The sequence below is a fragment of the Odocoileus virginianus genome, chromosome 10 (genome assembly GCF_023699985.2).
Source record: "Odocoileus virginianus isolate 20LAN1187 ecotype Illinois chromosome 10, Ovbor_1.2, whole genome shotgun sequence".
Lineage (NCBI taxonomy): Eukaryota > Metazoa > Chordata > Mammalia > Artiodactyla > Cervidae > Odocoileus > Odocoileus virginianus.
This window is the reverse complement of record NC_069683.1, coordinates 30350089-30365810: the sequence shown is the minus strand read 5'-3', so window position 1 is coordinate 30365810 and position 15722 is coordinate 30350089. Positions and strand designations below refer to the sequence as shown.

General features: G+C 39.7%; 1 protein-coding gene across 2 annotated transcripts in view; it reads left to right on the top strand.

Moving 5' to 3' along the window:
* Positions 1 to 15722, top strand: part of RNF121 (ring finger protein 121) — a 79114-nt gene that overhangs the window by 33520 nt on the left and 29872 nt on the right. For both annotated transcript variants that reach the window (XM_070473304.1, XM_020883842.2), the window contains 2 exons: positions 326 to 363; positions 4097 to 4238. In XM_070473304.1, coding sequence (XP_070329405.1) covers positions 326 to 363; positions 4097 to 4238 — 180 coding nt within the window. The remainder of the gene's footprint in view (positions 1 to 325; positions 364 to 4096; positions 4239 to 15722) is intronic.

Below are 15722 nucleotides of genomic sequence, written 5' to 3'. Positions count from 1 at the left end.
AAACAACCCAGAGAATTAACCAGTCCCAGACTATCACTAGTGTCCAGGTTTAAGAAATCCTGCCATAAAAGGGTAAGACTAACAAATAGAACTGGGAGCTTTGTGGTTGGAAGGTCATACCGCTGACAGCAGAACAGGGACTGATGCTTAGTCTAAGGAGGCCAATTAGAGTCAGATGGTGTTATATGACAGAATATTTTATCTAGCTTCATATCCCACAAATCCTGATTCATACTTTTAGCTCTAGCAAATGTGTGATCCCTGTATGTTGGGCAGGAACAGTTCTAAGACAGTAATGGATGTTTATGGTGGTGTCTTTCTACAGGTGGATATGTCAGAACTCTCTCCAGAGGAGCAATGGAAGTAAGTGTGACAGAACGGGCCCCTCATGGTGGGAACCATAGATTAATCCTACTGATAGAGTTGTGTACCTACCCTTTTTGCTTCCTTGTCTGCGGGAGGCAGTGACCTGTGACGAGGAGGACAGGTCATTTGAGATCTTTCCCAGTATTTGAGTCACTCCTGGGTAGCTCCCTCAATCCTTAGGAGTAAATAGATAATTGCACCAAACCATCCATCTGGGTTTGAATACTACTTCTGCCATTTCCTAGTGATGTGATCTTGGGCAAGTTTACTTCATATTACCTTAGTTTTTCCAATTTGTAAAATGAGGAAAACTACAGTACCCATAATAGAGTTGTTGTGAACATTAATAATTGTGAAATTCTTAGAACAGTGCCTGGCATGTGGTAAGCTTCCAGTAAGTGTTACCTGTTTTGAGGATGGTTATCATCATTAGCATCATTATTATCTGGGAACCAGGGCAGAGAGCTCTGTTTGAGAAAATGGGAGATGTATCTTCTGATCTCACATCTGCTACTAACTTGCTTTGTAACCAGAGTGAGTCAACAAATATCTTATTGTCATTATTTCTCCTCAGTAAATGAGTTTCAAGAATGCTTATCCCTCAAACTTCATAAGGTAGCTGACCAATGAGCTGAAATCAACCCAGTGAAGTTTTAATAGTGAGAAAAAAGCACTTCATTTAAAGGAAAACTATTGATGATAAAAATATAGAATGGCAAAGATAGTGACTCAAATGACAAGATTTTAGGTGACTTTAAGTAAAATATGCGCCAGTTCTATACCTTAGCTACCAGAATATTCCACATTTTGGAATGTGTTCACTGAAAGTATGCTATCTGCCTTAAGGGAAGTAACAGTACTACTGTGTTCTGTTTTGCTGAGTCCACACTGATTGTATTGTAAATACTGCACATTAAAAGATCTTGAGCTAAATACATCTAGAATGCATTCAGAATTAATGGTCTTCACATTATGTTATGTGCATGTTTAAAAGATTTAGAACTGTTAGCCTAAAAGGGCCCAGGAAAATGGTGTTAAGAACAGGATTTTTTTTTTAAAATGAATTAAAACAAAATTATTTATTCATATTTATTTTTGGTTGTGCTGGGTCTTCGTTGCTGCGAGGGCCTTTTCTCTCGTTGCCACAAGCAGGGACTACTCTCTAGTTGTGGTGGGTGGGCTTCTTATTGCAGTGGCTTCACTTGTTGCGAAGCATGGCTCTAGGCCATGGACTTCAGTAGTTGCAGCTCCGGGACTCTAGAGTGCAGGCTTAGTAGTTGTGGACAGGCTTAGTTGCTTCGTGGCATCCGGGATCTTCCCGGATCAGAGATTGAACCTGTTTCTCCTGCATTGGCAGTGAATTCTTTACCACTGAACCACCAGGGAAGCCTGGTTTTGTTTTTTGGCTTTTTAAAATAATACTATGATAAATATTTGAAGGGGCAGCATTGGGAAAGAGAGAGTGGATATGTTCCAGAGCATAGGATTAAGTCTGAAGGATTGATGCTGTAGTAAGATAGATTTTATCTCATTATCAGAAACATCATTAAAATATTCGTGGTATATTGGAACTTCCCTGGTGGTCCATTGACTAAGGTTTCATGCTCCCAGTGTAGGGGACCCAGGTTCAATCTGTGATGAGGGAACTAGTTCCCACATGCCACAATTAAGATCTGGGGCAGATAGATAAATACTAAAAAAAAAAAAAAAAATCTTATATTGTGAGATACTGAGCTTCCTGCTTCTTAAAGCATTAGAATTTTACTCCTTCATAGGCACATATTAGTACTAAAAATGTGTCAGACACTGCTGGTTCTAAATAGGTTACTTTTAGTAATAGAGGCATATATTCTCAGCCAGTGGAGGTATTCAAACACAGGATTGCAAATTTGAGCTAGATGACTTCTATTTTTTCTCAATCCTTTCTTTGATTTCTTGTACACATTCAATCAGTTATATACTGTCTGAGAATAAGAAACTTGTCTTTTATTGTCTTTATAACTCCCCACAGTCGATAGGTTTTTAAATATCCATTGCCCTTTTAGTTTGGGCAGCAAATAATCCTATGAGGAGGCAGAAAAGATATGGACTCCTTTTGATAGATGAAGAAATTGTGGTGAAGAGATGTACATTCTTTTGGCTACGTTCACATAGGTGTTTCTGAACCTAAGTTTCTGACTCCTCCCCATATTAATATATTTTGTCAGATTCTCCCACCTAGGATAACAATTTATGTAAGATGAACCCTTAGGTACTGTGGCTGCCTGGCTGGCTGACATTTGGCTGCCTACCAGATCTTCCCACCTAACATTTTATTATATTATGAAAAATCTCCTATACAGAAAAGTTTAAAGAATTGTACAGTGAACACCCTTGTACCTACCACCTAGAATCTACAACTAACTTTTTGCTATATTTCTTTATGATTTATCTGTCTATAATGCATCCTATTGGTGGTTCTTGTTTAGTCTCTCATTGCCCTTGGGAATTCCATGAAGATACATACTATTTATGTGTCCTTTCCCTTTCTCCCTGATACCCTCTGGTATGGAGAACTTCCTGGGTGGAGATGGAAATGGCAACCCACTCCAGTGTCCTTGCCAGGAGAATACTATGGACAGAGAACCCTGGCAGGCTACAGTCCATGGGGTCGCAGAGTTGGACACAACAGAGTGACTAAACCCCCACCATCACCACCATGGAGAACTTGCACCAAAACTGCTGACCACAGGTTACATTTGTATTCAGTTTTCTAATTCCTTTATTCCTCTCCGTTAGCTGACTCTGACCCAGAATGGTAGGATTGACTTTTCTGTTCTCAGAGGAAGCTTTTTGCCTGTATTGGCCAAGGGAATCACTCTCCGCCAATCCTCAAGACAAGAGAATGCCAGCCTTGGATTAAATAAGAGTTTCTAGCTTTTCTTTCCTTGAGCCCATGAAGAGACTGTTTACCTCTGGACACTGATAGTGAAGTAGTATAAAGCTGAAGCAGTTCAGATTTTTCAGGCTTTAGTCTTAAGGATCTCTGATAATGACAGAGAGGGTAGGACAAATAAAGCAAGACTTTAACCCTGAAATTAGCACACATTTGCAATATTACTCCTTTATTGGTGTCATAAATATCATTGAATAAGAGTATGAGCCTTTATGGCTGTGACCTTCTTTCTCGGTTACTTTCTCCTTCCTGTGACAGGTTGAAATAGGACCAAAATAGAAAGGAATCCACTGTTTCTACCATTAGGGGTGGGGAGCAGACCACCAACCTTTAACCCCATACCTAACCTTGGTGACTGGAGCCCCTAGAACCCCTGTTCTATCTCAGAATTCCTGTCTTCTAAGGCATGTGTCTTTCTAGCACCTAATTTGTACAGTTTAAGAGTATGTTCTGGACTTCCTTTGTGGTCCAGTGGTTAAGAATCTGCCTGCCAATGCAGGAGACACAGGTTCGATCCCTGGTCTAAGAAGATTCCGCATGCCTTAGAATAACTAAGCCTGTGCCCCACAGCTACTGAAGCCTGCGCACTGCAACTGGAGAGTAGCCCCCTCTCACCGCAGCTAAGAAGAGCCCACATGCAGCAACAGAGACCATGTGCAGCCAAAAGTAAAAATTTTTATTATTTTTTAAAACAGTGTGTTCTGAGCTATAGACCAGTGGGTATCCCTGGAAAGCACTGCCCCTTTATCACCACACCATCCCTGACCTAGCTCACTGCATCTGTTTGGCTTTCAGGGTCGAGCATGCACGCATGCATGCCAAGCATCGCGGCCACGAAGCCATGCATGCTGAGATGGTCCTCATCCTTATCGCTACCTTGGTGGTGGCCCAGCTGCTCCTGGTGCAGTGGAAACAGAGACATCCCCGCTCCTACAATGTAAGCCACTTTACTCATTTCTTTGCTTACCAGTCATCAAGAGACTCTTCTTAAGTATTCTAGAGTCCAACCTAACCCAGGCCTCATGTAGGCAAGGAATCGATAATAATAATAAACTGTGTGTATGAATGGTGTGTGGTGAATGTGCCTTTAAGGGACAAGTGATTCAGATGGTGAAAACTGGGCTAGCACCTGAACCTACTATCATGGCCAGAAAAGGTAGGTCATTCCTTTTAACATTGTGGGATAGATTCATCAGGAGCTATTCAAATAGATTAGAAAGACCAAGCCTCCAGTGAATCTTTAGATTAATATTTTAAAAAGGCAGTGACAGTGGGGAGGCAGTGTAGCAAGTGATGAGAAGGCAGGGTCAGACAGTAGAGAGACCTATAAAGATACTAAGAGGAAATGAGAAAAACGTAAAGCATACAAAACATATAGCTAAATGGCAGAAATAAATGGTTCCTTATTAGTAATTACTTTAAATGTAAGTGATTAAATTCTCCTTTAAAAGGGCAGATTGTCAGATTGATTTAAGAAAATACATTATCCACCCATATACTGTCTGCAAGATAATCTAGATACAAAGAAACGAGATAAAAGTAAAAGGATGGAAAAATATATTTGATGCAAATGATAACCAAGAAAGAGCTGGTGGCTCTTGAATGTCAGACAAAATAGACTTTTAAATCAAAAAAGGTACACGAGATAAAGAAGGAAGTTGTTGTTCAGTCACTAAATCATTTCTGACTCTTTGCGATCCCATGGACTGCAGCGTGTACCGGGCTTCCCTGTCCTTCACTGTCTCCCGGAGTTTGCTCAGATTCATGTCCATTGAGTTGGTGATGCTATCTAACAATTTTATCCTCTGCTGCCCCCTTCTTTTGCCTTTAGTCTTTCCCAAAATTAGGTGGCCAAAATATTGGAGCTTCTGTTTCAGCATCTGTCCTTCCAGTGAATATTGAGGGTTAATTTCCTTTAAGATTGACTGGTTTGATTTCCTTGCTGTACAAGGGACTCTTAAGAGTCTTCTCTAGCACCACAATTCAAAGACATCAATTCTTTGGCACACAGCCTTCTTTATGGTCCAACTCTCATGTCCATGCTTGACTACTGGAAAAACTATAGCTTTGACTATGCAGACTTTTGTTGGCAAAGTGATGTCTCTACTTTTTAATACACTGTCTAGGTTTGTCATAGCTTTCCTTCCAAGGAGCAAGCATGTTTTAATTTCATGGCTGCAGTCACCATCCACAGTGATTTTGGAGCCCAAGAAAATAAAATCTGTCACTACTTCCACTTTTTCCCCATCTTTTTGCTGTGATTACATATTGATAAAAGGTTCACTGCAGCCAGAAGATACAACAATTACAAACATATATGCAGCCTAACAAAGGAGTCCCCAGGTAGGTGAAGCAAGAATTAACAGAATTGAAGGGAGAAACAGATGGTTCTACAGTAATAGTTGTAGAGCTCAGTATCCCACTTCTCATAATGGATAGAATAACCAGATAGAAGACTAATAGATAACAGAAGACTTGAACAACATTATAAACCAGTTAGACCTAACAGACATACACAACACACTGTACCCAACAACAGCAGAATACATGTTCTTCTTAAGTGCACATGGCCCGTTCTCCAGGATAGACCATATATTAGGCCACAAAGTAAACCTCAGTAAATTAAAAAACATTGAAATCATAAATGCAACTACTCTGGATGAGGACATAGCAGGTAGTAAACTAAATTCTTTTACAGCTATTATCTTAGAAGTATTTAATCTTTTCAAGTATAACAACTCTTCTTTAACATAAAAAACTTGGCAAGCATCCACATGATGATAATTATACTTTGAAAGAATACATAAACACATATAGTAGTGTTCAGTTCAGTCGCTCAGTTGTGTCCAACTCTTTGCAACCCCATGAACTGCAGCACACCAGACCTTCCTGTCCTTCACCAATTCCTGGAGTTTACTCAAACTCATGTCCATTGAGTCGGTGATGCCATCCAACCATCTCATCCTCTGTCATCCCCTTCCCCCGTTCCACTGTTTGCCCAACTATTTGCCATGAAGTGATGGGGCCAGATACCATGATCTTTGTTTTTTGAATGTTGAGCTTTAAGTCAACTTTTTCACTCTCCTCTTTCACTTTCATTGAGAGACTCTTTATGTTCTTCTTCACTTTCTGCCATTAAGGGTGGTGTCATCTGCATATCTAAGGTTATTGATATTTCTCCTGGCAATCTTGATTCTAGCTTCTGCGTCATCCAGCCCAGCGTTTCTCATGATGTACTCTGCATCTGAGTTAAATAAGCACAGTGACAGTATACAGCCTTGAGGTACTCCTTTCCCTATTTGGAACCAGTCTGTTGTTCCATATCCAGTTCTAACTGTTGCTTCCTGACCTGCATACAGATTTCTCAAGAGGCAGATCAGGTGGTCTCATATTCCCATCTCTTTCAGATAATAGCAATTACTAACTCAGTAAATGTCAGTAATAGCTAACATTTATTGAATTCTTACTATGCCAGCCACTGTTCTAAGCATTTTACATATATACCCCATTTAATCCTCACAATAATCCATTAAATACTATTGCCTCCAATTACAGATGAGGAACTGAGACAGAATGGCTAAGTAACCTGCTTCAGTGGTAAAACCATTATTTGAACCCAGACAGTTTTACTCCAGAGCTTTTAGTCTTAAACCCTAAATGATTCTTTTTCTCTAGTATGTGCTTTTTCAGACCTCTTATAATATGGCCAGAGATACCCAGGGGGTCTGGAGCCCACAGAATGGGACCTGCTAAACTATCTCACTTAACCCTCCTAATAGCCTTTGAGGTAAGTACTGTGAACAAACTGAGGCCCAGAGAGTTCAGGCATGAAGGGGACACTAATTGATAGAGACATGATTTGAATCCAGATCTTCTGTTTCATGTTTCATAATTTTGACTGTGCCTTCTGGAAAGGATTTTCTATTGGGGGAACCGAAGGATAATCTGAAACATAGGAGGAAGAGAGACTAATTTTGCCCTTGAGCTGGCATGTGTTCGAGACATTACTGGCACATAGCCACCTCAAGTATTGTCATGTACCTCAAGTAGAGACATCTGTACCTTCAGGTCATAGTGCATGGAATGACTGCATGACACCAAGGCTTTTTGAACTAGGCATCATCCAACAGACTAAGCCATCTGGATGGAGCTTGATTTCTATACGCTGTTTGTGCTTCACCCTGCCATGTGAGATAAGTTACTTGTTTCTCATTGTGTGCTCACAATACCAATTCTATAAAATGGGGGTTATCAGAATAGTTTAATTGAACCTAGAAACTAAGAAAAATGTTAAGTCAAATGTAGAGTGAACCTACTTCACATTTCTGTGCTTGTATTTAGTAATAATTATATAATGTTAGCTTATCTGCAGAGATTTTTGAAAATCTCTGAAGAATTGAAGATGCATATATATACTGCAGTGTCTTTCCGTATGTATTTTTTTAAAAAGTAATGACGTCCTTACTTAAAACAGTATCTTTAAGAAAAAACCTGATGTAGAAAATAAGAGGATGCTCTGCTTGGGCTGGTAACCCTCACCCCTCCGCTTTCTCAGAAACATCTATAGGACTCGTCAGAGTGTTAGAAAACCACTAATGTGCCATTCACTAGTTAATGTAAATTAATGAGGCCAGTTGTATAAGGAAATGCACAGTCATCTCATTACTTATTGCCATGCCCTGTAAACATTATGCTGAACTGTATTGGTGAGAGGACATGCTAGCATTATAGCATATCTTTCACCGAGAAACTTAAACTCATCTTTAGAAAATTGGAAGAGGAAATCTGTATGTCCTGCTTTATGCTGCTCTTATTCAATAATCATCTATATTGGTTTTGTTAAAATTTCTATTAACTTGGATACAGTGAATAGTTTTACTGCTTTAAAATACTAACTTTGGAAGAAGAAAAATTCCAAGATGTATGTACACAGTGGCATCTCCTGTCCTTTTTCAAGCTTATCAGAAGTTGGAGCTGTTTGCCTTGCAACAGTAAATATGCTAAGTCAGACTGTCTGACTTGATTAGCCAACGCTCCTGCTTCCTGGCCATATGACTTTATACTTCTCTGAGACTCAGTTCTTCTAATCTCTAAATTGGGGTCATAGTGTCTGTCTCATGTGTTGTGAAGATTATGTAAGCTCACATGGTAAAGTATTTTGTAAACTCTAAAGCTAATGTTAGGGACTTTTTTGCTCCTATTCTTAAGAGAAAAAAGCTCAAGACATAAAAATATCTTCAGGTACTATTTTTTGTGAAAATGGAATAGATTTTATTTTTGTTAAGGACAATTTCACATAACATAATTCACTATTTTACCTGTTTTAAAGTGTATAATTCAATGGCCTTTAGCACATCCACATTGTTTTGCAACCACTGTCACTATTCTAGAACATTTTTGTTGGAGAAGGCACTGGTGACCCACTCCAGTACTCTTGCCTGGAGAATCCCATGGACGGAGGAGCCTGGTGGGCTGCAGTCCATGGGGTCACTAAGAGTCAGACACTACTGAGTGACTTCACTTTCACTTTTCATTTTCATGCATTGGAGAAGGAAATGGCAACCCACTCCATTGTTCTTGCCTGAAGAATCCCAGGGATGGGGGAACCTAGTGGGCTGCTGTCTGTGGGGTCACACAGAGTCGGACACAACTGACATGATTTAGCAGCAGCAGCAGCATTTTTGTTACCCCGAGAAGAAGCTCCATACCCATTATGCAATCACTTCCCATTTCCCCCTTCCCAGCACACCCTGGCAACCACTAAGTTGCTTTCTGTGTATTTGCCTATTCTAGATATTCATATCAATAGAATCATACAATATGTGGTCTTTTGTGCCTGACTTCTTTCACTTAAAAATGTTTCCAAAGTTCATTCACACTGCAGTATCTACCAGTACTTTGTTCCTTCTATGGTTGTATAATATTCCATTGTGTGGATATACTGCATTTTGTTTACCCATTCATTAGTTTTGAACACTTGAGAGTTGTCTCCACCTTTGGGCTGTTTTGAATAGTGTGGCTATGAACATTCACTGTAAGTTTTTATTTGAACACCTATTTTCAGTTCTTGGATATATCCTAGAGTGAAATTGCTGAGTCATATGTAACTTTGTTTGACTTTTTGAGGAGCTGCCAAATGGTTTTCTACAGCAGCTGTGCCATTTTATATTCTAACTCACATTATATTGGGTTCCAGTTTTTCCATGTTCTCACCAACACTTTATTTTCCAATTTGTTTTTTATTATAGCCACATTATTTTGCATAAAAGTGGGGTTTCATTGTGCTTTGATTTGTACTTCCTTAATTCTGAAAGAGATGGGAATACCAGACCACCTGACCTGCCTCTGGAGAAACCTGTATGCAGGTCAGGAAGCAACAGTTAGAACTGGACATGGAACAACAGACTGGTTCCAAATAGGAAAAGGAGTATGTCAAGGCTGTATATTGTCACCCTGCTTATTTAACTTATATACAGAGTACATCATGAGAAACGCTGGGCTGGAAGAAGCACAAACTGGAATCAAGATTGCCGGGAGAAATATCAATAACCTCAGATATGCAGATGACACACACCCTTATGGCAGAAAGTGAAGAGGAACTGAAAAGCCTCTTGATGAAAGTGAAAGAGGAGAGTGAAAAAGTTGGCTTAAAGCTTAACATTCAGAAAACTAAGATCATGGCATCTGGTCCCATCACCTCATGGGAAATAGATGGGGAGATGTCAGACTTTATTTTTTTGGGGCTCCAAGATCACTGCGGATGGTGACTGCAGCCATGAAATTAAAAGACGCTTACTCCTTGGAAGGAAGGTTATGACCAACCTAGATAGCATGTTAAAAAGCAGAGATATTACTTTGCCAACAAAGGTCCGTCTGGTCAAGGCTATGGTTTTTCCAGTGGTCGTATATGGGTGTGAGAGTTGGACTGTGAAGAAAGCTGAACACTGAAAAATTGATGCTTTTGAACTGTAGTGTTGGAGAAGACTCTTGAGAGTCCCTTGGACTGCAAGGAGATCCAACCAGTCCATCCTAAAGGAGATCAGTCCTGGGTGTTCATTGGAAGGACTGATGCTGAAGCTGAAACTCCAATATTTTGGCGACCTCATGCGAAGAGTTGACTCATTGGAAAAGACCCTGATGCTGGGAGGGATTGGGGGCAGGAGGAGAAGGGGACGACAGAGGATTCGATGGCTGGATGGCATCACCGACTCGATGGGCATGAGTTTGAGTAAACTCCGGGAGTTGGTGATGGACAGGGAGGCCTGGCGTGCTGCAATTCATGGGGTCACAAAGAGTCGGACACGACCGAGCGACTGAACTGAACTGAACTGACTGAATGGTGTTGAGCACCTTTTGATGTTTTTATTGGTTGTTTGTATTTCTTTCTTGGAGAAACGTCTCTTCAAGTTCTTTGCCCATTTTTTAATTGGATTTTTGTCCCTTTTTTTTTTGACTGCACCATGTGGCTTACAGGATGTTAGTTCCCTGACCAACTGAGGCCATGGCAGTGAAAGCCAAGTTCTAACCAAAAAGAACCAAGTTTTTTTTGTTCTTGTTGAGTTGTAGAAGTTCTTTGTATAGTCTGGATACTACGCCATCATTAGATATCTAATTTACAAGTATTTTTTCTCATTCTGCAGGTTCGGTTCAGTTCAGTTGCTCAGTCGTGTCTAACTCTTTGCAACCCCATGGACCGTAGCACACCAAGCCTCTCTGTCCGTCACCAACTCCTAGAGTTTACCCAAACTGAGTCCGTGATGCCATCTAACCATCTCATCCTCTGTCGTCCCTTCTCCTCCTGCCTTCAATCTTTCCCAGCATCAGGGTCTTTTCAAATCAGTCAGCCCTTTGCATCAGGTAGCCAAAATATTGGCTTCAGCTTCAACATCAGTCAGCTTCAACACTCAGGACTGATCTCCTTTAGGATGGACTTGTTGGATATCCTTGCAGTCCAAGGGACCCTCTGAAGAGTCTTCTCCAACACCACAGTTCAAAAGCATCAATTCTTAAGCACTCAACTTTCTTTATAGTCCATCTCTCACATCCATACATGACTACTGGAAAAACCATAGCTTTGACTAGACAGACCTTTGTTGGCAAAGTAATGTCTCTGCTTTTTAATATTCTGTCTAGGTTGGTCATAGCTTTTCTTCCAAGGAGTAAGCGTCTTTTAATTTCATGGCTGCAGTCACCATCTGCAGTGATTTTGGAGCCCCAAAATGAAGTCTCTCACTGTTTCCATGTTCCCCCATCTGTTTGCCATGAACTGATGGGACCAGATACCATGATCTACCCCATGAACAGTATGAAAATATCCAGTAAACCATGTTGTAAACTGACAGACTGTTATTGAGGCTTTGTTGTTCCATTTATAGATCTCAGGCAGAGGATAGTTAGCATAATTCTTAGGGGCCCTAGTATTTTTGAAATGGTAAATGAACATTGTCTTCAATGTAAAGTCACCAGATGCGTTATCCTCTAAAGAAGAGAGTCAGCCTGTCCTTTGAAGCTTTGAAGCCAAGCATTTTCTCCTCCTGTCTGAAAGTCATAGATGGCATCTGTTTGAAAATCTGTCATTCAGTGTAGCTACTTTCATTCATCATCTTAGTTAGATCTTTTGAATAACTTGCTGCTGCTTCTCCATCAGCATTTGCTGCTTCACCTTGCACTTTTATGTTGTGGAGATGGCTTCTTTCCTTAAACCTTATGAACCAGCCATTGCTAACTTTTAACTTTTCTTCTGCAGCTTCCTCACCTCTCTCAGCCTTCAGAGAGTTGATCTGGATTAGGCTTTGGCTTAAGGGAAAATTGTGGCTGGCTTGATCTTTTATCCAACCACTGAAACTTTCTTTATATCAGCGATAATACAGCTGTTTTGCTTTCTTATCATTCATGTGTTCACTGAAGTAGCACTTTTAATTTCCTTCAAGAACTTTTCCTTTGCATTCACAACATGGGTTAACTGGTACCAAGAGGCCTGACCTGTCTCAGCATTCAGCATGCCAGTGAGATTAAGCTCTCACTGAGAGAGCTTAATCATTTCTAGCTTTTGGTTTAAAATAAGAGACGTGTGACTCTTCCTTTCACTTGAACACTCAATGGTCATTGCAGGGTTATTAATTGGCCTTATTTCATTATTGTGTGTCTCAGGGACTAGGGAGACCCAAGGAGAGGGAGGGGCTTCCCTGGTGGCTCAAAGAGTAAAGAATCTGCCTGCAATGCAGGAGACCTGGGTTCGATTCCTGGGTTGGGAAGATCCCCTGGAGAAGGAAATGGCAACCCATTCCAGTATTCTTGCCTGGAGAATTCCATGAACAGAGGAGCCTGGCAGGCTACAATCCATGGGGTTGCAAAGAGTTGGACATGACTGAGTGACTAACACTTTTCACTTTATCAAGGAGAGGGAGATGAGTGGTCAGTGGAGCACTCAGAACATAGACAGTGTTTGTTGATTTAAGTTTGTTATCGTATATGGGCATAGTTTGTGGTGTTCCAAAACAAATACAATAGTGACATCAAAGATCACTGATCACCATAACAAATAATAATAACGATGAAATATCGTGAGAATTACTAAAATGTGACACACAGACTCACGTGAACTGAGTAAATGCTATTGGAAAAATGGCACCAATAGACTTGTTCAATTGGATGTTTATCTTAGTTACAGCAGTGATTCAGTAAACTTTTTACAGAAATAATTTGCATAGCTGGGCCAGCATTTCTGTAGAATGAATTCCTAAAAATGGAATTGCCTGGTCAAGTGGAATTGACATTTAATTATTAATAGATCTTGTCAAGTTGCCCTTCACAAAAGTTATAGCAGTTTACAATCCCACCAACAGATGTTAAACAGTGCTGTTACCCAGTGTTAAAGAGAATATAGAGAATCCTCAGTATTTTTAATCTTTGTCAAATCTAATATGGTGAAAATATCTAATTTAAAAATCAGGTAGTTCTATAATGTTTAGAAACCAACAATCCTCTGCCTATCTCTATTCATCCTTGATGTATATATATGTATGTGTGTGTGATATATATAAATATAAATAAATAATATAAAACATATATATAAAATTTTACTTTTGAACATGTATTGACGTCCTGCCATGGAAAGTGGTGATTATCTTATACCACTATGTCTATATCCATCACATACACACTTTTGCACCTCCCATTTTTTGGTAAATAAGTTTCCCTATTTACATTATTGTGACATGTAAATGTTATTCACAGCTGAACCATGTGGTGTGTTCAGTCACATTTCTTTCCTTGCTTAGGATTCTTTTAAAATGTTTCTTACTGATTTATAAGAGCTTTTTATATATTAGGAATAAGCATTTTGACATACGTGTTGCAGTCTGTTTCCCCAGATTGCTCTGATTTTATTTTTAGGGTTGGTACTTTATAGATTAGATTTTTGAACCATTCTGTGGACTGAGGATTCTATTCCTTGCTGTTCTATTTGGATATCCCATCTTGTTATTCCTTGTTTTCCACCCTGGGGCATCTAAAGTTCTTATCCCTGCCTAAACAGATTTTAGGTACTTGCTATAGCCATGAGTTTACAGTTCAAACTGTGGTGATTAATAATGGTTAAAACTGATACAACATTGTAGAGCAACTATACTCAAAAAAAAAAAAATTATTTTTAAATGGTCTTGCTACTCAGATCTTTGTGAAAAGTAAATTTTATTGTTATTTCATAACCCCAAAATACACATATTAAACACACTAAATTGTCTGGAGTAAGGAATGGGAATAAATAAGAATCAACACAACTCCTTTGAGAGTGTTGTATAAAGGAGAAGCTCTCGAATTGTTGTTGAGTAGTAGAAACATGAGCTATTTGAGATTAGCTGTTAGAGCGTCACAGAAAATGCTTCTCAGGGCATGCCAAGAAATGATGAAATTAATTGATAAGGCTCTGTTTCTCTCCAACTGAATGAAATTTTCTATTCTTTACTAGTGCTGGTTGGTGGCCAGCTTCCATTGGGCACCCATGACCACTAAGTAGAAAAACATGAGCTCTGTTCTCCTAGACCAGGTTTCTCAATAGGGAGCATATTAACATTTTGGCCAGATGATTCTTTATTTTTTCCGGGGGCTATGAGGTGCATTGTAGGATGTTTAGCACCAGCCCTGATTGCTACCTACAATCTCCTCCCTCTGATTGTGACAACCAAAACTATCTCCAGACGTTGTCAGGTGTCCTTTGGGGAGAAAATTCATCCATAACGAGAAACACTGTCCTAGACTCTGGAACCTAGCACTGATGTTGCCAGCCATCAGGTTGATTATGAGCAAGTATGCCAATCTACTGGTTTCACTGTGGAGATTATGAAACTTCTTTCTATAATTTAGGAATTCAAAGAAAAGAAATTTTAGATTAAAAGAAGAGTCTAAATTAACTGCTCTTGGGAGCAAGCAATCCTACTGTTTTCTGTGTTTAAATTTCAGGTACTGTTCTTTTCAGTAGCAGCAACTGTAATAATACCTTACACTGCTTTATTGTTTTGAATTTGCTGATTAAAAACAAAACATTTTTCTCATCTGTTATTGCTTTGGAACCTCACAACAAATAGCTTTATAAGATAGGATAGGCGTTTGTCTCCATTTTTCAGATTAGGAAACCGAGTGCAAAATCCAGATGTGATTTGCCAGGAGCAGTGACCATCATATTGGAGAGCTGGATGTAAAGTCTGGTTCTTGGTTAAGTGCTCTTTCCATAGAGTACTCAACCATTTTTTGAGATTTCCAAAAGTTTCAAGAGATTGTTGACAGTTCTGCCATAGTCATTTCTGTTTTTAACCCCTCCCCCCCCTACCCTGGGTTTTCCTTTTTTTTTTTTTTCCCCTGGGTTTTCCTTTAATGACTTTTGCTCATGTCCTCTTCTTGGATTTCAGTATTTTCACAACCATCCCCACTTTGGTCTATGTTGTTTATGCCTCCTCAGGGTTCCCCCTAACTTGGTGACCAGTGCTGGGAGGCAGGACTCGGGAGACAGAAGATCTGGGTTGGAAGCCTAGCCCAGGACTTGATGTTTGGTGTCCCTGTAACTCAGTTTTCATCATCTATTCAGAGTGTAATCTTACTTGCTCCTTAGCTCCCTCAGGGATGTTAGGGGAAGGAGTAAGCCTATGCCTGGAAAAGTATCTATCCTATTTTTAAAAGATCTCCAAGGAGAAGCTTTCATCATCCCTGTATGTTACCAAATATAGTATCTTTTCAGACTCCTGTCTCCTGAACTGCTATTCCCTCCTGGAATGGATGAGTGGCAAAATCTCATACCTGGAAATCTTTAAAGTACTATAGATTTTTCTCAGACCGAGACAATAAGAGGGTCACTAGAATGTGGCTAGAGAATGCTGACTAAGATGGTAAAGGGTTGTAATCCACTTTCTGTGAGGAAAAACTTTTC